This window comes from Lygodium microphyllum, chromosome 16, assembly GCF_053477565.2.
Source record: "Lygodium microphyllum isolate KBCC chromosome 16, Lygodium_microphyllum_v1.1.10, whole genome shotgun sequence".
Lineage (NCBI taxonomy): Eukaryota > Viridiplantae > Streptophyta > Polypodiopsida > Schizaeales > Lygodiaceae > Lygodium > Lygodium microphyllum.
Window position 1 is genome coordinate 92,409,592 of NC_141150.1, and position 24,170 is coordinate 92,433,761.

The following is a 24,170-nucleotide window of genomic DNA, read 5'->3' on the forward strand; positions in this document are numbered from 1 at the left end:
AAAAATACTTATTATCAATGTGAAGTGTTTCCAGAAATCATACTTGACGAAAGTAGAAGCCATTTGAAGCTTCACGAACAAGACTCAAGCGCTTTTTGACAGTTGTGTCATCCGGAGACTAAAAAACAAACCACATATCTATCAGAAAAATAGGTGGTAAATAGAAGTAGCCAAAAGCTACTGCTGAATCTATTGCAGTTATACGACTTCGTACCATATACTATCATTCACTTCCATATCGTGTTATAGCAACAGATCCCAAAACAAATATGTAAAATAGCATCAGTTGTCAAAGATTGTAAAGGTCACTTCATCCAGAGTCTTTTCTTCATAACTAAAAGACCCGGAAAATGTCATAGCCTCAGTTCTTACCAATTCCAGAGCTTTTTCATAATCCTTTTCTGCACTGGCATAATCCCGCAAAGCAAAGAATGCCTCAGCACGTCTGAAATAGCCCTATCAATAAGCAAATCAGAGGGTAAAATTTTTGAACAGATTAAAGTTGAGCTTTCTTATGCACATAGACAGAGAAAAGTTGTAAAAGAGATTGATTGGAAAAGGCAGTGTACAACATGTTAGAGTTACTATCACACAAATTATTCTTAAAACTACTAGGTAAGGGAAACAAAAAAAGTACGTCAAAATCATGTATACGGAACAAAAGTAGCAAAAGTAAAATCATATATGGAATGAAAGTAGCAATGCGAAAAAAAGGTAAACGGCCTTAAAGGACTCCCTAACCCAGATTAAGACTGATTAGTGCAAGAGAGTAAATTGAAGTGTTATGAAACAAGCATTACTTTCCATTACGATGGCATGTTTTTCACCTGATCTTTATTCTATGGTCTAAATCATTGGTCTGAATCTATGCCTAAAAGAAACCAATTATTTAGACTATTGAAGGTAGATCAGGTGGAAACATGCCATCTTAACATAGCCAAAAGTTTTGTCATTTCACGTTCCACACGGTATGCCATTTTGATATTTTGAACATGTTCCAGTTAGCTACAAGGTGTCCTGATTATAATTAATCTGATTGTCCTCTGCAGCAGAAAGTTTCTTGCTCACTTAGACTATCAGATGGCCAACTAAGAATCATGCAGTTCCTCTTCCTAGCAGTATTTGCATGCATTGAAAAAGGCTTAATTGGATCCAAAAGCAGAGTACAGGGCAAATAATGAGTCTGCAGCTGCTACATAGCAATAGAATAGGACACCATCAAGACTAAAAAGGATCAAAGTTTTGTTTGGTTCTACAAAAGAAACCACTCCACATGGCCACAATAGCGAATCTCAATAATGACCCCTCGGACAGGAAGAGGTTGACAGCATCAAGCTGTCGCAATGCTTGCACCAACTGCTCCTTGATTTCCTGTTTTGGAGCTCAATTGTTGCTACTGAGAGAGAGAGAGAGAGAGAGAGAGAGAGAGAGAGAGATTTTTGCATGCTGGCAAGATGGTCTCTTGTAACAAAGAGGAACGATCACTCCCTACACGCAGCTCAAGGTACTAGTGAGGGAATCAGATCAGGCTGATGAGAGAGAGTGCAGGCTGGAGAGAGAAAGAAAGAAAGATATATTAACGTCTGTGGAGACCAAAACCAGCCTATAGAGACAAAAACGTGTAAAATGCTGGTCACCACTGGATATCAAAGTATGACGTGCTGAAAGATGGTCAATGATATACTGTGACAAGAAGCTAAGGTGATGTGCAAAACCAAAATAATGATCATATGGGGATACAACAAGAGGATGAGGTAGTAGATGTCTAGCTGTGTGGTTGAATGATATCCCCATATCTAGTTCCACGCAATCAAGATCGATGGATAGAGTATGTCATACATCCTGGATGAAATAGTATGAGAGTAACATCTAGAGTGGGCTCTCAACTTTGTCAGCTACAGCTCATGTCGCTGGCGGATCTCCCTTCTCTCTCTTTGATGTAGTATCTGTCTAGTAGCCCTACATCCACGGGTGGCATGCTACTCTAATCTCCTCGGCTCTTTGGACTATCACCCCTCTATATGGGTGTTGTGTGTGTGGTCACAATCTAGAAGAAATCAGTGAGCTGGCTGGCGTCCCCCTCTCTATGTGTAGTGAATGCCTATAGTAGCGATGTGTGGAGCCTCTAAATCTCGACTAGGAACTGGCCCAAGTCACACTCGTGTGGGGACTCCATGACTAGTCTAAGGGACATGTCTCCTCCAAATAGTAGGGGGTACCTAGCTCAGACTGCACTATAGGCCCTGCATCTGCAGATGATGTGCTCCTCGCTCTCCACCTCCTAGCGTAGCCTGCAAATCTGCTCCGCCCAAGGAATGTGGGCCGTCCTCCTAGTTTCAATCTCAAGCTAGTGGGAGGATACCCTGAGGTGGCCAATGGCTACTTGTCTCTCGTGAGGCATATATACATGTAGGTATCCAAGTCTCCCAATGAAGTCGTCTACTATGGTCTTCATGAAGTGGTCTTTGAGGTATGACATCTTTGAGGGGAGGGGCTGCCTGGGTGAAATCCATGAATGCTGTAGGTACAACTGATAAAGTGTTGAGCTAAAATATGCATTACTTGCTGATTAGCCTCTTAAACAGCCCCAAAACACACTAAAAATGCTCTTTTAGAGTAAAACCCTAAAACGGGGAGTGGTTCGAGAGAGTTCAGTGGAAACCCTAAAACGGGGAGCGGTTCGAGAAAGTTTAGTGGAAACCCTAATTTTTGGAGCGCCCTTCCACATCTATAAATAGACAGGCTGCCCCCATGCAGCAATCATCCTTGTTTTGCAGGTTACACCAGCCCACACACCCTCTGCTGCTATTGGCGTCCAGTTTCCAGCCTGCAGCCCGCCTCCATCTGCTGTCCAACCATCATCGATTGCAGCCACATCATCTTCAGCCTGTCCATTGCTGTAGGCGATAGCTCTCAGCTGCTGGCGACTGCTTTCAGCCTGCTGTCCATCATCTCCAGGGTCAGTCAGCCTGCGTTTTCAGCATTGCAGGCCCTAACACTCTCAGGCATTGTTTCATCCTGCTGTTTACAGTAGACTGTGCACAGTTTCCAGCCCCCGATTGGTGGTACACTGCTGCATTTACCAGTTTCCAGCCTCCAGGTTGCTGCGTTTTGGTGACCAGCCTGCTACCATTCACTATTCAGCACTCTTACACTCCGACTGGTTCACAGACTTGGGATCCGTCTTCGGTGGACGTCACACTCCGACATTGCTCTACCCTTGAGTACACTGTACACTCTTACATTCATTTACAGCATTCATTCACTTCAGAGTTGTGTTCTCTCTCTCCCTTCTTCTGTTTGTGTTTGAGTTTTTTTGTTTGAGTTTTGAGTTTTGAGTGTTCTCTCTCTCCCTTTGTGTCTGTGTCTATGTCTTTGTGTTTCTGTCGTGGTCGTACACTCTGTGTGTCCTCAGTGCAAACCCTAGCAGTCTTCTTAACATAAAGGTCCTACTGCATGACCAAGTTCCTCTCTGTGTGGGAGAGGTGTATGAAGAGGGAGTAAGGTTCACACTAAAAGGGGATCAAATGGTACATGTCGATCCCATATCCTGTAAGCCATTGCTCAACCTATGCATACCATGAAGTCTCTTGTCCTACCTCAGCAAGCTGCTTAGAGGCCTCGAAGGCTCTCCTAGGTAGCCTATCTGGGGGTGCAGCAAACTCGGCTCCAATTATCTCATGCAGTACTGATAGTTTGTTGTAAATCATCCATGAGAGCATGATGATTTGTGGCCTCTCCATCTATGTCCATAGGTATGTAGCCAAGCCAAGGGTCCAAATGCGTGCACCATACATCATGGCTAGTGTGACCAATGTGTCAAAAATCCACCTCTATGTGCGAGGCTCTTGGAAGTGTGCTCGATGGCATTGTCTCTCCATCATGGCAAATGTTGTGTATCTTCATGTGAGTCGGCGGTCTCTCGTTGCCTATGCCATGGTGAATCTGTCAACGACAGATGTAGTGAAAGTAGCCCCTAGGTAGACATACGAGTCCACAACCTCCACCTATCCAGCTCTTGGGGTGCAAACTAATCTCCTCCTCACTAGGCCTGATGTGTGGAAGATCAAGATTTTGGTTTTCCCAAGATTAACCATCAACCCACATTGTGTACAAAAGTCATGAAGGGCATAGAGATGTTGCTATAGACCCTCCTGTGATTCAGAGCCTAGATCTAGGGAGTCTCCAGACTTGTAGATGGGTATGATGGTATGTAAGGTCCACTCATCTGGAAAGCATTCTGTTAGGGCCCTATTGAACATAAAAGCAAGGAGAGGGGCCAAATTTCAATTGCATAAATGAAGTGCTCACCTTGTATACCAGTATGATCCATCAATCGTCCATGTTGTAGGCGCTCTATCACTCTCCTCACCATATCATATGTGAAGAAGGTATGTGGTGGGGCAAGGCACTACTAGGTGAGGAATTGGTGGCTAGTGTGATACATCATATAGTCCCTCTGCATAGGGATACCATGTCTTTGGATCACCAATTGGTGTGGGATAGCGTGGCTCTCGTAATCTACACCATGCTCTGGCTGCGTCTTTACTCATGAACAAATGGTACAAGTCCCAATACCGTGCTTTCTCGTATGCCTGACATTTATGATGAGTCAAGATCAACATCTGCCTGCAAAGCCTCTCTGTGATAAACCCAAGTCCTCTTTGGATCTGAAGGTATCTGTATAGCTCTCTGCACTTATCATCATACCACCTATTTTGAGGCATGGTCCCAAGTCAGGTGGGTCTACTAGAGTGTGTGGAGTGCAGAAAGTTCTAGAGAGCCACCAAGTGGAGGATGGAGATAAGCTGGGAGGTGAGTGTCCCTAAAGGGACAGTATGTTCAAACTATGCGAGCCAAGCATATGTGTGATGGTTATATATGTCACCTAGCTCATGCCTAAAATAGAAAGTAGTGGGTTGGGTATGGGCAGTGGCTAGCATCTATGGGTATCAGGAGGAGGATATGGTGAGGGATAGGTAGGTATGGTCTCCTTCAACCTGACAGGGGGGTGTTGAGAAGCCACATCATTCCATATTGTTTCCCTTCTTTATTCCCATTTTGGTTTCAGTTTCCAACCCCAAAAAGGCTCTCTAGGGTCTTTGGAGCTCCCATTCATTCTTCACCACTTCACACCACACTCTCCCTCGCTTCTTTTGTGAGACCATCATCTCTCTCTCTCTCTCTCTCTCTCTCTCTCTCTCTCTCTCTCTCTTCCACCATCCCTATTGCCAAGGGGTTGTGTTTATGGTGGCAAGCTCCACCTTCTCTGCTAGCATCATCATCTACACATAGGCAACACCTTCCAGAGCCCTTCCCCCTTTGCGCTTGGTGCTCACCCCTAATGGCGTCAACATCCACTTGCTTGGTATCAAATCTTCTCTTTCAAGTGACAATCCATCCTTGCGTTTGGCTGCCTTGGAGGTCCTTCTCTCACCTTGCATCTGCACCATCATTTGGCGTCAACTTTCTAAGCTTAGACAAATGCATTTTGGTTCTTGGCCCCTCCCCTTCATCAGGCGTCACACTTCCTGCTGTCGCTCATCCGAGGTTGCTACATTTGCGTTTTAGGTTTTTGGCTCTTCCTTCACCTCCAAGGTCAATCCCCAACAATTGGCATCAATCTTCAAGCCCGAATTTGCAGACTCAAAGGCTCCTCACCCTTCGACGACAGTCTCCCTACTCCAATGCACTCTCCTAAGCATAAGATAGAAAAGCTTTCTCCCTGAGCTAATCTCTTAATTTTTGTAGGATACTCCTCGAACCTCCATATAGTTGCCAAGAAACCTATTTCATAAGGTTAGCAAACTCGTTTAATATGTTGAGCTAACTTAAGTATTAATTAGCCACTTAAACAGCCCCAAAAATACTTAATTAATGAAAAACCTAAAATGGTGCACAGTTCCAATGAGTTTTAAAACACTGCATGGTACGAGATTCTGAAACTTTCTCTAAATAGGCATGCTGCCCTCCATTCAATCTCAATCTCGTTTTTGCAGGTATTAGGCCCTCTAGCTTCACTACCTACACCCCATTCGCAAAGGACATCTTAGTCGAAGCTACCCGTTGTTGTCTACATCCATTAGGTGTCTGTTTCCAACCTCCATCGCATAGTCTACATCAATTTCTACTGCGTTTGCTGATCAACCACATTGTCTATAGTTAGCGATCTATTGAACTGCTACGTTTATGATCTCTGGCTAGTGTTTGGACTGCCACATCATCATACCTGTGTTTTTATTGCCATCAACCTACCACATCATCATATCTACAGCCACAAATCACAAATGCAACAATTCAACAGATCGCTAGATGTGCCATTGTGAACAAGATATGGGCAATGAAGCTAGAGGGCTTGAAACCTACAAAAACGAGATTGAGACTAAATGGAGGGCAAGATGTCTATTTAGAGCAAGTTTCGGGACCTTGTACTAGGCACCATTTTAAAACTCTCTCAAACGGCACACCATTTTAGGTTAGTATTTTTTGGGCTGTTTAAGTAGCTAATTGTCACGAGACGTAAAATTTCAAGGTGCTCTAATCTTCTCAATGAGATTTGATTAAGATATTAACCAAATGTGCAAAGTTGTTTGGCACATACGATGCACATGGCAGTTATTTCATGGTAACATGCCAAGGACCTCAAGGATATAGTTGGTGCCAAAGGTTATGCCCGACATAAAAAGTTGTAATAAGTTATGCCTAACACACACTAGGTGATACCTGTTGTTAGATTTTGGCCTAGACCAATTGATTGGCCACTAATGTCGATGGTGACATTAGAGACTAGGCATTAATTAATTAATCAATGACAATCTAAGGGTTAATAGATGTTGAGGGATACTTGGAACACAAATTGGTCTAGCCAATTTAATTAATTGACTAATTAAATTAATTTTTTGAGCACTAGAATAGTTATTAACTTAATTTTTAATATTAATATTCTGAAAATTAACCTATTTCTTCCGATATGAGTGAAAATAGGTTCAAACACTTCCAAACCAATCCATCAACATAGAAAATCCATCAAAAATCAACCATTCAATCCTCAAAAACAACAAAAATCAGCCAAAAAACAAGTCATTTCAACCCTCAATATCATGGATGCAAATCACATCAATAGTATCTCCTTGGTCTCTAACAGCCTCCTTCTCTCTCACAATGGCTGGAATAGACTCCAGCAACCCCCAAAAACGTTTTTGCCACTTTTATGGGCAAGCTTGGCCAAGTGGCAACCTTCTAATCCCATTTTTCAACATTATCCAGCTTAGCAAGTGACAGCAATTTGGAGTCCTCCACAAGTAGGTGACAATAACCTAAGATCCTTTTGATGCATATGACAGCATACAGGAGGAGGCAACAATCTTTTTGGCAGTCCTAAGCTATAGGCGTCAGCTTTCATGGTTGTTTGAGCAGGGCAAAAGCAGTTTCTCAACAATTCTCGTGATGAAACTCTAAAATTTCCCTCTCTACAGCAGCATTTTCTCTCATCCTCTAGCCATCTCTCAAGTTATCTCAACATTTTTCAACAATTTGAGCCATCGGACGAAGAGATTTCAATCAATCTCTACTGTAAATCCTAATTTACAGCAGAAATTAGGATTTTGACAATCCCCCTTGTGATGCATGCTCAAAATTAAGGGCTTAGGACTTGAATTCCGACAACTGAAATTAAGAAATTTCAAAGAGATTCAAGAGGCCAGCCAGCCAATATCAGATTTGGGGCTAAATTTGTCTTTCAAGGAGCAAGGTTAAGACCAATCCCTGAGTAAACCAAGGGGCAAATTGGTTTGGAGACTAACTTGTCAATTTTGACAACAAGAGGCACTTGGATTAGTAGAGGAAATCAGAGGATCTCAATTGTACTCCTTCCATTCGCAATATAAGATTAAAAAATACTGCAAGGAGCGCCAATTTTGGGGCGAACTTGACATCTAATGTCCAAGATTTAAGTGGTAAAGTGTGCATTTTCAGTTTATAGAATTTTATGCTTGCTGTAATTACTGCTTAATCAAATTATTTACCGCCCTATCTGAAAAGAAAGGCTGGTTTCATGGTTCCATTGCCCGGATACCATCAATTACCACGAATTGGTGAGCCTGAGGCACCTAATTGAAGGTCACAAGCTTTGCCCTAGTGCTGAAATTATATTCAGCTAAGCATTAGAGTAAGAATGTCTTCAGATAGTGAGATGGGATTAAGTAGGGATGATGCCTCTCAATCTGAAAATTCATAAAGTGTTATGGAAAATGCAATGCCTAATCTTGGACAAGGCGTGCAACATGGACAGCAAGCTAATAATGTTGGTTTAGTCCAAAACATGGGTCCTTCTAGGTCTCTTGAAGCTAATGATCAGCAAGAGGAGAAGAAATCGGATGACCAGTGTAAAGATCAACTAAGGATAGCAGTTGAAATGTTAATGCAATTGGCAAATTATCCTTAGTTCATATGCTTTTTGAATCCTAAAGGACAGTAGCAAAGGCAGAAGAGGAAATAGTCTTCAAGAGCTTTGAGATAGCAAGATGCACCGAAGGAAGAGCCAATACAATAGCATGATGTTCCAAATGTGGATAGTGAGCATAAGCAAATGATGCGAGTGGGGCAATTGATACATATGCAAGGCTAACTTGGAAGTGCCAATCCAATGCTTTTTGGATAGCATAGCATGCATGCAATATGATGGGGCAACCAAGGTACTTCGATACTGGCACTAGTTTCCATGCTATGGTGGGTTTGGGACCACATATGAGGATGTATGACACAACTCCTCATTATATGTAGCAACCAATGCGTGGTGTGCAAAGCCCAATGTGTCCTAGTATGGCTGGTAATATGAATAACCCCATGTATAACAATGTTGGCATAATGTTGGGGCACAAAGTGGCAAGTTTGGCAATGCATATGTCACCAGGTGGTGATACTTTTTGCAGTTGCTTTCCTTATTTACTTATATAAATATTTTATTTTTCTTTTCTTTAGTTGTTGTTGCCTTTTACCCCCATATTTCTCTTGGATTAAGCCGGGATCTTTGCATAGCCAAAAGAGATAGTCATTGGGACAAATTGGACTAATGGTTTGTCTGAGCCTTAGGACCAATTTCATACTGAATGGGCACTGAATAATAGAATGCCAGTGATTTGGGACTGTGTGCTTAGCCACTGGGGATGGTGCAGGACAATGAGTCTGGCCAAGACAAAAGATGCGCATGTGAGAATGCTCACGAAATAAAAGGCACTGTAACTAAGCCACATTACACTTTTTGATGTGGTTGCAATGATAAAAGTTGCTCAAAACAACTTGAGGAATGCAGGAGACAACATCCCTAAAATTTAGAGAGTTACTATTTTTGGACCCCAAAATCTGTTTGCGTCATTATCTTCATTTTTGCACGAGGATTAAATCTCTGGTGCCGAGGTCAAATTTTGTACTCAACATGGAGAATTTTAGATTGGGGAAGGTTTAAACGGGAAAATTATTACATGTATGCCATGTGGCACAAATTCTCAAAAGAGAGAGAGAGAGAGAGAGAGCATTTTTAAAAAAGCGTAATAGGCATAAGGGGCAAATCTGAGAATGAAGTTTTGAGGAGCTCAGGGCAAATTGCGGCAAGAACATCAACTATGGTTTCTTCGACTCTGACTCATGTACGGAGATAGAGCTTACTCCCTCTGGTCAACTCTCTCTCTATTCTTAGAGGAAATGCTTTGCATGATGGGCTGATTCCATCAAAGGGTTTTTCACCTCTGATTCAGTGTTGTTTGTGGGACTGTTTTAATGCTGGAATTATGCTTTCCTAAAAGGGATGTTGTTCTGGTCACAAAAAATACTTTCCTAAAAGGGATGTTGTTCTAGACATGCTGGACAGAAAGAACAGTGAATTCAGAGATCTGCAAACTGCAATTCTGCAATGAATCATTAAGTTATGGTTACAGAAAATGCTTTCCTAAAAGGGATGTTGATCTGGTTATATTGAACTGTCCTTATGCAGCTGGGATTTACTTAGAAAAGATGAAAACCAACTATTCACAGGTTATGTATTTTGGAACATTTCATTTTTATAACTTTCCATCTTTTAATTGATAAAGAAATACCGAGAGGGGTGCCGGTCTTCGGGGCCAATCTCGTGTTGAGTGAGCGAGTGAGGTCTCTATTTATGTGTGTGTGAAAAGACCAAGTGTTAATTGAAGGAACTACCACTTTATATGAGTCATAGACCGGTTTCATGGTTCCATCCCCGGGATTTGAATTCTTTTTTGTAAGAATTTAAGCTCGGACAGTTTTGGGTGAAAAGGCCATACACATAGGTTTTACAGAGATTACAGGACTAGAGAGATGACAGACATGGACAAAGGCAAAGGAAAACTCCCTCATGAAGAAGAGAGTTCTTCTTCTGCTCTTAGACACCGAAGAGAGAGTATTGGTGCACAGGTGTCAACACCTTCTAGAACCGACGTTGAACCACAGGATGAGGAGCAAGAACAGGAGGGCTTGTTTATGGCATAACTCCTCAGTATGGTTGGCTCTTTCGAACAGCTTATAAAGAATCCTCGAATGCAAAAATTTTTAAAGTCACATAATGAGGATTCTCAGGCTGAGTCATCACATCATACCATGCAGCGCTCAAAAAGGCAAACCTCTAATGTGCCTGAGAATGTGGAAAAGACACCAAACATGGACATAGGTCCACTGCAACAAGAAGCACAAGCACAGGATCAGGGAGTGAATGGTCAAGGCAGCTATGCACAAGTGGCACAGCAAACTATTCCTCCTTAGTTTGCTACTTATCTTGGTTACTTTGGTGGTGGGTCAATTTTTCAAGCAATGGTTGGATTACCCACTGGTTATCAGGGATACTTGCCTAGAGGGCCACCAAGAATGATGCATATTGAGGCAGTGAACCCACTTTATGCTAATTTTGGTCTACAGTCCGGTTATCAGACTTTGCAAAATCCTTATTTGATGCCTGGAGTACAAAATGCAGCAGCTGGTTTTTTTCAGCCTAGTGGGCATACGGCAACTAAGACAAGTGAAATGAATGCTGATAATGCACCTAAGGGACTCCCCTTTTTACAACCACCTGTCTATGACAACCTGACACCAAAAAGTGCAAAGCCTAAAGACTATAAAGAGGGTGGTCAGGCAATAAAGTTTGAAACCTTCAGTGGTATGCAAGATAAGCTGAAAACTTTGACATTTATACAACAATTTGATGCACCTTACACTAGAGGAAATTTTATTGAGACTTCTAAGGTGTGAAAGGCTGCAACTTTTTTGAAAGGTAATGCTTTACAATGGTGGAACATATTGTTGATGCAAGAATATGCACCTGCCACTTGGGTCCATTTTAAACAATTGTTTGCAGAAGTAGATGTCATGAATGCATGGCATAAATTGGATGCAGCTAATTGTGCGGATTTAGAATAGTACAATAAGAAATTTTGGGAATCACTTTTGCCTGTGAGTTCTTACAAGATAGTGTCCCTGTCAGAACAAATTGAAAAGTACTGTTGCGGTTTGCACCCGAAGCCATCAAGGATTATTATACCAAGACTAGGTTACAAATATGATACAGTTAATTGAAAATGCTGGTGTGGCAAATGCATTGTTGAAAGGAAAAGCTAACAACTTTAAAGGCACCGAAAATAAGGATTCTCAGTTTAAGCAAGATCCTAGCAAGAAGAAGAAGCGATTTCCAAAAAGAACCAATTTTACAAAGAAGTCTTTTTGGAAGAAAGGATTTCAACAGCAACCTCAGACTTCTTTTAAACAAGGCAAAGGATAGAAGAGACCGCTTTTTGGCAAATTATTTGAAGAAAGAAAGGCTTTAATGATGGCTAGGAAATGCTTTATATGTGAACAAAAAGGCCATATTGCTTCTAAGAACCCACAACAATCTTCTAAAGATGCGGAGGATAAAGATGCGCCAAGTAAAAAAAAGCCCATCATTGACTTAGTGCCTGATATGATGGAAGATCAATCAGCTAATGATGCTACAAAAATTTGTGCAAAGCTTAGGCAAAGATCAGAGATTCCACAATGCTTATTTTCTTTGATCCTGGAGCTCGTGCAAACTTTATCTCATCGGCATTGGCAACTAAGCTGGGTATACGTCCCGAGAAAATGGGATCAATTGAACAAGTTGATTTGGCATGCCCAGGACATAGTGAACCTATCATCCCCATTCTTGGCAAACTTCGTATGCACATTTAGAGCTATGTGGACACATAGGAGTTCCATATTATGCCTTTAGAGGGCTGTGATGTTCTGTAGGGTATTCCATGGTGCCACAAGAAGCATGCTATCTTGGATACTTACAATAGAATGATTACTCTCGTACATAAGGGCAAGACTCATGTGTTAGATGTCAAGCTTAAAGGAGGGTTTTTCCCAGTTGTTTCTGCTTCTGCAATTACTTCTGTAATGAAAAATCATATCTCTGTGTACTTGGTTTTTGCAAAGCAAGTTAATGAAGTTGACAGTAATATGTCTATACTAGATGAAAGTAGAAGGGCTTTCTTGGATAAATTCAGTGATTGTTTGTCACATTCGTTACCAGGAGAGTTACCCCCTGAGAGGCCTGAAGATCATACCATAGATCTTATTCCATGGACTAGTCCGCCCAATAGGCCACCGTACAGGGTCAACGCAGCGCAGCAAAAAGAGATTATGACACAAGTTAATGAGCTTTTAGAGAAGGAACTAATTCAGCCCAATAGTTCTTCGTTTTGTTCACCTGTGTTGTTAGCCTAGAAAAAGGACGTCTCTTGGCGAATGTGTATTGACTATAGAGCCTTGAACAAGAACACCATTAAGAATAGGTTTCCGATTCCAAGGATAGATGACATTTTTGATCGATTACAAGGAGCAGGAATATATAGCAAGATAGATTTGAAAAGTGGGTACCATCAGATCAGCATCAGGCCAGAGGATATCCATAAGATTGCTTTTAGAACAACATTTGGCCTCTATGAATTTTTAGGCATGCCATTTGGATTGGCCAATACTCCTACTACATTTAATAGGATGATGGATAGAATTTTCCGCCCTTATTGAAGTTTCGTTGGCACATTCTTTGATTATATGATTATCTTTTCAAAAAATGAAGAGGAGCATAGAAATCACTTAGTTATAGTCTTTAATGAGCTTAAGCATAACAGATTGCTCATTAATGGCAAGAAGAGTGAATTCTTTTTGGAGGAGATTCACTTCCTTGGGCACATAGTTTCTAAAGATGGTGTGAAGATGGATCCTGCAAAGATAGAAGCAATTGTCTCTTGGCCAGACTTGAAAATCGTTCATGATGTCTGCAGTTTCCTTGGCCTATGCTCTCACTATAGAAGATTTGTAAGACACTTTGCAAAGATTGCTTCCCCTTTACATGCGCTTGAAAATAAGGATGTCAAATGGCAATGGACTGATAAAGAGAAATCGGCATTTAGATGTTTGAAGGGGAAAATGACTACAGATCCAATACTTATTTTGCCAGATCTATCTAAGTCATTCGTAGTACAATGTGTTGCATGTGGAAACAGCATTGGTGTTGTATTAATGCAGAATGGCCAAGTTGTAACATACGAGAGTAGAGTACTTTCTATCGTTGAAAGGACTTACCAAATTTATGAGAAAGAGTTATTGGATGTGATCCATGCACTTTCTAGTTGGAAGCACTATTTGCTTGGTGCTGATTTTGTAGTGCAAACGGATTATCAAACACTTAGATACTTTCTCACACATGCTAAATTGTCAGAGAAACACATGCGTTGGGCAAATTTCCTATCTATGTTTCATTTTCAGATAGTGCATGTGGAAGGCAAGAAGAATGTAGTTGCACATGCTTTATCCCGCAAAACACAGGTGTCAACTGTTTCAATTTTTTATCACCATGAATTGGATGATATGAAAGAGCAATATGCTGATGACGAAGATTTCTCTAAAATCTATGAACAGTTGATCAAAGGCCAACATCATGATCATTATGTGTTCAAAGAAGGCTTTATCATGATGCATGGAAGACTATGTGTTACAAAATAGCTAAGGCCAAATGTTTTATTAGAAAGTCATGCTCCACCGTATGCAAGACATCATGGTATTGATGCTACTATCAAAGCGGTAGAGACTTTCTTCTATTGGCCAACCTTGAGATCTAATGTTAATGCATAGGTCAGATCTTGCCTTGTATGCCAAAAGGTCAAATTTGATAGACAAAAGGCACCAAGGTACAACCACTGCCTATTCCAAAAAGGCCATGGGAAAGTATTGCCATGGATTTCATTTTTGATCCTCTAAGAACTTCTTGAAGGAATGATGGAATCTAGACTATCATTTGCAAATTCAGCAAACACGCACATTTCATTCCTGTAAGGAAAAAGGTTAAGTCAGAATACATGGTAAAGATATTCATGCAAAATATCTTCAAGTACCATGGAATGCCATGGTCAATTGTCAGTGATAGAGACCCAAGAATGACTAGCTTATTTTGGAAAGCATTGTTTGAAAACATGGACGCTACGCTGAAATTTTCATCTTTTTTCATTATTGCAACTTTATCGAGAAGCTTTTTTACTGGAACCTACAATGACTTAAAATGCTTTTTAAAGCAATGTACATTCTCTATTGTACAGTTGAATACTGCATCTCATTGAATAATGCACAATGTATGGTTTACACTTAGCATTAACATGTGTATCATTGAATGAAATCTTGCTGCTTTGAAGTTGTATTTGTTACACTTCAGTTGAATGATTATACATGTTGTGACACTAATAGTTCGGGGATACGTGCTATTGCCCTGTGTTGCATCCGGAAACATGTATATTAAAAAGGCTCCTAGTAATCATAGTTGGATACACAATGTGATCCTCCATCTATGTGAGACTTGAACTTGCAATGGCACAAATGGTAGTGGAAAAACTCCTACCATCGCCCCGTGTCATCTGTTAGCAAGTGATACATGCGATGGCACTAATAACATGGAGAATCTTGTTATCGTCATGTGTCATCCGTTAGCATGTGTGGCATACAATCGAGGTCGCTTGCTTCTTTCAAGAGGGGGGTATGTTACTAGGTGGTGATACTTTTTATACTTGCTTTCCTTATTTACTTATATAAATATTTTATTTTTCTTTTCTTTAGTTATTTTTTTCTTTTACCCCCAGAGTTCTCTTGGATTAAGCCGGGATCTTTGCATGGCCAAAAGAGGCAATCATTGGGACAAATTGGACTAATGGTTTGTCTGAGCCTTAGGACCAATTTCATATTGAATGGACACTGAATAATAGAATGCCAGTGGTTTGGAACTGTGTGCTTAGCCACTAGAGATGGTGCATGACAATGAGCCTGGCCAAGACAGAAGATGCACATGTGAGAATGCTCACGAAATAAAAGTCACTGTAACTGAGCCACATTACACTTTTTGATGTGGTTGCAATGATAAAAGTTGCTCAGAACAACTTGAGAAATGCAAGAGTCACCGTCCCTAAAATTTAGGGAGTTACTATTTTTGGACCCTAAAATCTGTTTACGTCACTATCTTCGTTTTTGCACGAGAATTAAATCTCTGGTACCGAGGTTAAATTTTGCACTCAACATGGAGAATTTTAGATCGGAAGGTTTAAACAGGAAAATTATTACATGTATGCCATGTGGCACAAATTCCCAAAAGAGAGAGAGAGAGAGAGAGAGATAGCATTTTAAAAAAAACGTAATAGGCATAAGGGGCAGATTTGAGAATGAAGTTTTGAGGAGCTGAGGGCAGATTGCTACAAGAACATCAACTATGGAGAGTACTTCTTAGGTGCCACACACAAGATTTGTTGAGCTTCTTATGTCTGTCTGGCATTTGACCTTTGTTCCAACTCCACTCACGATATTAATGCCAGTCATGCAAATGCTCCATATAATATTGGTCATGAGGAAAAATACTACTAGTAATGCATGCAATATGTGGGAAAATGTATCTTGGTATAGCTGGTAGTATGCAAATTCCCATGCACAATCACATTGCAATGGTCCAAAGTATGCAAATAAGAATGGTGCCTAATGCATCCGGTGCTCATAGCATGTCAAATACACATGAGGGGCCAGTTAACTCCATATAATGTTGCATATTAGTTAAGTTGGAATTGCAGCAATGTGAAAGTTGTTAGAGATTGTCATCCCTTGGACAGGCATTTTTCTCAGCTTGGCTATGTACATATGCAGTTTTCCAGCCGGGCAATCATTTAAGAGAGTTTCGGTGTGTGGAGCAGGTTTGCCACGTCAGCAGCAGCCACGCAGGATGCAGTCGGACTGCCACGTGGCAGTCCAGTCAGACTGTACAGTCCAGTCGGCCAGTTTCCAGCACAGTCAACTGCATTGATTTTTTGCTTTTTCTTCAAGCTATGAATAGCCTGCCACCAGCACACACTCATTCTTGCAATTGCAGATTTCAGGGCATAGATCGGGCAGATTGCAGCAAACTTCAAGGTGTCCAGCAGGGAGACATTGTCGAGGTCAAGATACGCAGATATACAGACTGCACCCGTGTACATATCTGCATTCCCTTTGTACTCAGCATACTTTATACAATAGATCTTTATGTTCTTCTGTCTCTCTCTCCTCTCTGTGTTCACCCTACTGTCTCAGTCTTGGTCCCACGCTTCTGCACCGCTCCACTTTGACATGGTATCAAAGTGGTGAAGACGGACTGATTGAGTGAAGAACCCATCTGAAGAGGAGATTTCAGCACGACACAAGGCTGTGTTTCCAACGTTCAAGGGTGCGTAGGAGGGCTGCGCATCGAAACAAGGCTGAGGCAAGCGTGGGCATGCATGAAAGGATCAAAGTTGGTGAAGTTAGTACTGTTTGCTGCTGTTCCAAGAGGAGAAAGGCTGAGTTTTTGGCCTTCAAGTGTAAATTTTACCTTTTCATCGCCCCCGGCAGGTGAAGGAGCGGGACAAGCGAACCATAGTCCTAGCACGTTGTATTTTCACAATTAGAGGGGGCTGTTTTTGTGTTTTGTGCAAGCATTGTAGGTGATGATGTCTTCTGAGGCCGAGACAGAGTTTCAAGCGATCATAGACTGGAAGATGCCCGTCCTACCGGCTCTTCCATCAGATCAAAAGCTCAATGGTGAGAACTATCTCATTTGGCGAGTCATGATGCTTGCCATATTGAAGTCTTATGATTTGACAGAGCTTATTACAGAGGCTATCCATCATTCTTCACGCGATGAGTCAAGACTCTCTTCTAGTGAGAAGGTGGAGTTGGCAAAGGCTCAAGCACATTGGGATAAACTCAATGCTTGCATTCGCTCGTTTTTATTTCTCTCATGTACTACAGTTGTTCTCTCTCATATAGAGCATTTGACGGTGGCTCGAGAGATATAGCTGGAGTTGGATCAAATGTATAATCGGATGATTGTCATGAAGCGAGTCTCTTTGGAAGTGCAAATGCAGACCATGAGTGTCACCAAGTCATCATGCATACGGGAACATATCAACAAGCTAAGGCAGCTTCAAATGCAGGTTCAAAACGCACGGAAGGTAATCACTTCTAAAGACATGGCGATATCTCTCCTTTCACAGTTACCACCTCGCTTCAGTGGTTTTTATTCTGCCTTAATTGCTTCAGGGCGTTCTGACACTCTTCGGTGGGAAAAGTTAGTTCCTATGGTCTTGGACCAAGAGGAGCAACTGAAAGGTACCAATGCTTCGAAATCTCGGGCTTTGGTTAGTCAATTCTCTTAGAAGAAGGAGAAGGACCAAAAGAAGAAGAAGGAGAACAAATCTAAGAAAGACAAAGACAAGGAGTCTACTTGTCACATGTGTGGCAAAACAGGTCACTCCAAGAAGGATTGCCCCGCCAAAGAGAAGGAGAAATCTTCAAAGGATTCCAGAGCGGTGGCTGCTCCCTCATTAGCTACTTTCCTCCATTGGGAGATGGTTGAGGATTGAACCCTGATGGCTTCTGATGTTGTGTCGATGGCCCCATTCACTCGGGAGTGGAATGTTGACAGTGGTGCCTCCAGACACACAACTCCTTCAGCAGGTGTTACACATTTGCGGCCTTCCCATGGTCAAATTCTCATTGGTGATAGTTCGTCTATTTCTATTCAAGGTTCGAGCAACATGCATCTTATTCCAGGTGGACATAATGGTGCCCATGCATCTGAGGTACTTTATGTGCCGACTTTAGGGTATCATCTTCTCTCGGTTCACAAGATTTGCGCCCTTGGCCTTTTGGTCGAATTTGATGTTTTCGAATTCTTGATCGAGGATCGAGACAAGTTCTTTCTCGGGTTATAAGGAGAATGGAGTCTACAAGTTGCGGTCTTCTTCTGCCTTGACTTCTCTTCTTCTTACCTCTCAAACTCAATCTGAGCTTTGGCATGCTCGGTTTGGCCACATCAATTATGATTACCTTCAGAAGGCGTCTAAGAACCAATTTGTTCGAGGTTTGCCGGATATTGTGGTGAGCCAGCAGCCTTGTGAATCCTACATCCGTGGGAAGTAGACTCATGATGTTGTTCCCAACAAGGCTTCGAGGCGGCCTTCAGCACCCTTGAAGCTTGTTTCTACCAATCTTTATGGACCGATGAGGACGAAATCCCTTAGAGGAAGCTTGTATTTCATGCTAATTGTGGACGATTACAACAAGATGATATGGATCTATTTCTTGAAGCTGAAGTCAGAGACTTTTTCCAACTTTAAGAACTGGTTGCTCTTTGAGGAGAACCACTCTGGGTGAAAGCTGAAGACCTTACGATCGATAAGGGTAGAGAATTTGTTTCTCATAAGTTTACTCATTTTTGTGCAGATTATGGTATTCACCAAGAGTTTGCCAATACAAACACCCCTCAAGAGAATGGCATCTTGGAACAGAAGAATCACAGTGTGATCGAGATGCCCGGTCAGAACTCTCAGTGTCTATGGGCTGAGCATGTGGCTACTACAGTTCACATCCTTAATCGTTGCCCTACTTCCGTTGTTGTTGGTATGACTCCTTATGAGGGGTGCTTTGGGTCAAAGCCAAATGTTTCTTATTTCGAGGTCTTTGGATGTAATGCCTATATTCATATCCCGAAAACACAGTGTGACAAATTTGAAGCGCCTTCCAAAAGACAAGTGTTTGTAGGCTATAGCTCACAGTCTCAAGGCTACCGATTGTATGATCCTATTAAACAGGATGTCTATGCGAGCTATGACGTTCGCCAAGAGTTTGCCAATACAAACACCCCTCAGGAGAATGGCATCTTGGAGCGGAAGAATCGCAGTGTGATCGAGATGCCCGGTCAGACCTCTCAATGTCTATGGGCTAAGGCTGTGGCTACTACAATTCACATCCTTAATCGTTGCCCTACTTCCGTTGTTGTTGGTATGACTCCTTATGAGGGGTACTTTGGGTCAAAGCCAAATGTTTCTTAATTCAGGGTCTTTGGGTGTAATGCCTATGTTCATATCCTGAAAACACAGTGTGACAAATTTAAAGCGCCTTCCAAAAGACAAGTATTTGTGGGCTATAGCTCACAGTCTCAAGGCTACCGATTGTATGATCCTATTAAACAAGATATCTACGCAAGCTATGACGTTCGGTTCGTGGAGATTCCAACCTAGAGGGGGGTGAGGAACACCTTGTTCTTGGAGATCCTCGTGATAGCTGAGCCCTAGTAACTGTTCCTCTCGAGCATGTGTCTCTTAAGGACTCTTCTTCGAATGAGGAGCCTAGTTTCCAACCACCAGATTCCCTAATTGCTCCTCCGCTATCGATGGACCTTCCAGAAACTTCAGCAAATGGAAAGCGCCCAGGCGAGATCCGGCCTCCTCATCGTTGGGCCTATGACAAGCTCTAAGATTCAAGGATCGAGGGGGTCCCTAAGGAGTGGCAACTGCAGGATGGACCGTGGAGGTCACGGAGGCATCAGGCACATTTTATGGAGCTTGTTTGCTCTAACTTCTGTTTGATGTCCGGTGTTATGCAGGATAGAGAGCCTACCTCCGTGAAGGAGGCTTTACAGTTTGATCATTGGTGGAAAGCAATGAAAGCCGAGTTGGAGGCTATTGAGCATAATGGCACTTAGTACCTTGTGCCTCATCCCTTTCATAAAAAGGTGATCGGTGTCAAATGGGTCTTCAAGACCCAAGTACCATAGATTTCCATGATACTTTTGCTCCCACTGCTCATCGCGACGATCCATGCTATTATTGCCTTGACTGGTCATAGAAGATGGCCCGTCTTTCAGTTGGATGTGAAGATGGCCTTCTTGAATGGTGATTTGAAGGAGGAGATCTATGTAGAGCAGCCTTCTGGCTTTGGTTCCTCACATGGGAAGGTTTACAGGAGATTGAAGAAGGCCTTGTATGGCCTAAAACAAGCTCCACGTGCTTGGAACAAGAAGATTGATTCGTTTCTCCAAGCAAAGTTGGGATATCGACGCTCTAGGGCCGATCCACAACTTTATGTGCACACTTCTGAGGGTGGTTGTGCGTTGTTTGTTTTGTATGTTGATGACTTGATTGTTACAAGTGACCATGTCCAAAAGGTCAAAGGGACGAAAGTAACCTTACGTCAAAAGTTCGAGATGACGGATTTAGGACCTCTCCATTTTTTTTTTGGGCCACGAGATTTATCAGACTCAGAGGGGGGTTTTCATCTCTCAGCAGAGATATGTACAAGAGCTCTTAGTGACTTTTAAGATGGAGGATTGTCGGTCCATTTCTCCTCCTATGGATCCGAACTAGAAGGTCACTTCACACTCAGATTCTCCTTTGGCAGATGCTACCCACTACCGTCACCTAATTGGATCGTTGATTTGGCTCCTCAACACACGGGTTGATCTATGTTTTGATGTAGATCTCTTGGCTGGGTTCACGAGTGCACCTGAGCAAGTGCATTGGCAAGCTGCCCAAAGGATACTACGGTTTCTAAGGGGGACCTCCAACCCAGGGATTTACTATCCAGTAGGTACAAGTGCTTCTGATCTTGTCCTTGCAAGTTGGAGTGATTCGGATTGGGCTTGCGATATGGACCATAAGCGGGCTACTACACGCTATTGTTTTACCTTCGGTGCAAGTGTTATCTCTTGGAGTAGCAAGAAGCAACCTATGGTAGCCCTATCTTCGACTGAGGCAAAGTATCGAGCCACGTCTTCTACCACATGTGAGACTATGTGGCTTCAGAGATTATTGGAGGAGCTTGGCTGCCCCCAGCCTCGTCCTACTATTCTGCGGTGCGACAATGAGAGTTACATTGCCTTGGCACGGAATCTCGTAATCCATGCCCGGACGAAGCACATAGAGATCCAATACCACTTCATCAGGGAGAAGCTTCTGGATGAGACCATCGATCTGGAGTACTGTAAGACTAAGGAAAATCTTACAAATCTATTTATGAAGGTGCTTCCCCAAGCTCTACTTCACCGACATTCCAGATACCTCAGCCTTATGCCTCCTCCAGGATCTGAAAGGGGGTGTTAGAGATTGTCATCCCCTGGACATGCATTTTTCTCAATTAGGTTGTACACATATGTAATCTTCCAGTCGGGCAATCATTTAAGAGAGTTTAGGTGTGCGGAGCAGGTTTGCCACATCAGCAGCAGCCACGCAAGATGTAGTCCGACTGCCATGTGGCAGTCCAATCGGATTGTATAGTCTAGTCAGCCAATTTTCAGCACAGTTGGCTGCATTTAATGCAGCCGACCTGATTTTTTGCTTTTTCTTCAGACCTCTCACCAACACACTCATTCTTGCAATTGCAGATTTCAGGGCAAAGATCGGGCAGATTGCAATAGACTTTGAGGTGTCCAGCAAGGAGACATTATCGAGGTCGAGATACGCAGACATATGAACTGCGCCTGTGTACATATCTGCATTCCTTTGTATTCAGCATACTTTATACAAAAAATCTTCATGTTCTTCTATCTCTTTATCTTTCTCTCCTCTCCGTGTTCACCCTACTCTCTCAATCTTGGTCCCACGCTTCCGTACCGTTACACTCTGACAAAAGTATAAAGCATCACAATGCTTAAGGGAAAGAAAGGCCTTGGCAACCTCACATTCAGCAGGATAGACAATTGGGACAGCAAAATGCTCATGGTAAGTAGGTATTTGAGAGAATCTACAAGAGTCCCTAGACGACCACAAAGATACACTCCACTATCTTGATTATGTCATGGTGACATTGCAAAGAGCCTTTGTGCTATGAGGATGCTATGTCCAAGGATGATAGTCATAAGTGGAAAAAGACTATGCAATTAAAGATGGATTCTTTGGTCAAGACCGCAAATTGGAAGTTAGTTCCATTGCCTAAACGCGAGCAATCAAAGATGGATCCTTTGGTCAAGACTGCAATTTGAGAGTTAGTTCCATTGCCTAAAGGCAACCATGCATTTCCATGTAACTAGGTTTCTAAACTGAAAAAATAAACAACAAATGCATTGCCTAAGTATAGGGTAAGATTGGTAGCCAAGGGCTTTAAGCAAAAGTGGATCGACCTAAATAAGATCTCCTCACCAATAGTCTAAATGATCACTCTTTGTACAATGTTTGCATTGGTTTCCAAGGAGTACATGGAGCTTGTCTAGATAGATGTAAAAACACCTTTCTTACATGAGGACTTGCATGAGAACATTTGCATGCAATAGCCAAAAGGTATTGTTGTGCATGGCAAAGAGCAATTGGTATGTAAGCTTCATAAAAGTTTACACGAACTGAAGCAAGCTCCAAGGAATGGTATCGTAAGCTTGATGCCTTTATGAGGTTTCATGAATATACACGACGTGAGACAAATTATTGTCTCTACCCACAAAAGGCTATGGATGGTACTCTTATGATATTGACCTCCCACGTTATGATATGCTTACTACCGTAAAGTCTCTATTAGATGTGGATGCATTGAAGAAGAGGTTGCATGAAACCTTCAACATGAAGGATTTGGAAAACACAAATCATATTCTTGGCATGAGGATTATGAGGGACAAACGTAAGAAAGTTCTCTATTTGTCTCAAAAAAGAGTGCATCAAGGAGGTACTTGAGCATTTCAATATGGAGAGGGGGAAGGCTATATAAGTGTTCCATTTCCTCCATATTTGAAATTCAGCCAAGAGGACAACCTTAAGTTAGTTGAACAAAAGGCTAAAATGGTAAAGATACCTTATGCATTTGTAATTGGTAGCTTGATATATGCTACTATAGCTTCACGTCCAAACATTGCTTATGCAATGAAAGTGATTAGTGGGATTATGACAGACCCTGACACAATCAACATTGGTCAATATCTCATAGCTTGTTTAAGCTTATCAAAAGCTTTTGTTCTTCGTGAGAATTAAATCGAATATTCCAAAAAATCCTTATTATCAATGCTCACAATGCAAACATTTATGGGTTGAAGCCAATCAAGCATCACATGAACCTTTAAAGGATCCTCCTAGGGACATCCTTATAGACAAAATGCCAATGAAAATCCTATATGGTGCACAAATCGGTCACCGTATGCGTGCGTAGTGAGCATTAGAAGGTCCCCAAGAACAAAAAAACTCTACTTTTTTGCACACAAATCAATGAAGAAAACTTGCACGACATGAATAAGAGACCAATTGGGTGCAATCTCCCCCCATGCCTTGTATGAGCGCTCCACAAAGCATGTATTTAATATATTATTCATCTTCAAGCTCAAATAATAGCCCAAATTACAAAATAGCACGCTTTAGCTTTTGAGTTTGCTTTTGTGCCAATAAAGAATTAAAGCTAATGGACGCCCAAGAAATCAGGCGGTACCCAAATACAATGTCCAATACAAATATTTAAATCGTGCGCCCATACGCATACAATAATAAATAAATATCAAGCGCTTTGATAAATAAGCGCGTCAAAATATAGGCGCCATGCCTAAGATACGCGCCCATCAAAAATCAATGATAATTTGAATACACGCTATCCTCCAATACTTCCCAATGCCACCGCTGCTCGCTCTACACATCAACTGAAGCATTCACAATTGTTAGAAAAATAATACAATTAAACCGACAAAAGTGAATACCTAGCAGTCTTCAGCTACATAAATAAATTGGTTAGAAATCAATCTTAACCTTAATTTATCACGAGTGCGCACTCTAAACTCATAAACGTTTATTAATTTAAATATGTATTTTGCGGAATCACCCGCTATGGACACCCATGTACACACAAAATTAACA

General features: G+C 41.8%; 1 protein-coding gene across 2 annotated transcripts in view; it reads right to left on the reverse strand.

Annotated features, from left to right (window-relative positions):
* LOC148023122 (uncharacterized) overlaps nt 1-24,170 on the reverse strand; it is an 84,599-nt gene that overhangs the window by 16,595 nt on the left and 43,834 nt on the right. For both annotated transcript variants that reach the window (XM_087696117.1, XM_087696118.1), the window contains 2 exons: nt 373-456; nt 44-118 (listed from right to left, as the gene is read on the reverse strand). In XM_087696117.1, the coding sequence (XP_087552243.1) occupies nt 44-118; nt 373-456 (159 nt within the window). The remainder of the gene's footprint in view (nt 1-43; nt 119-372; nt 457-24,170) is intronic.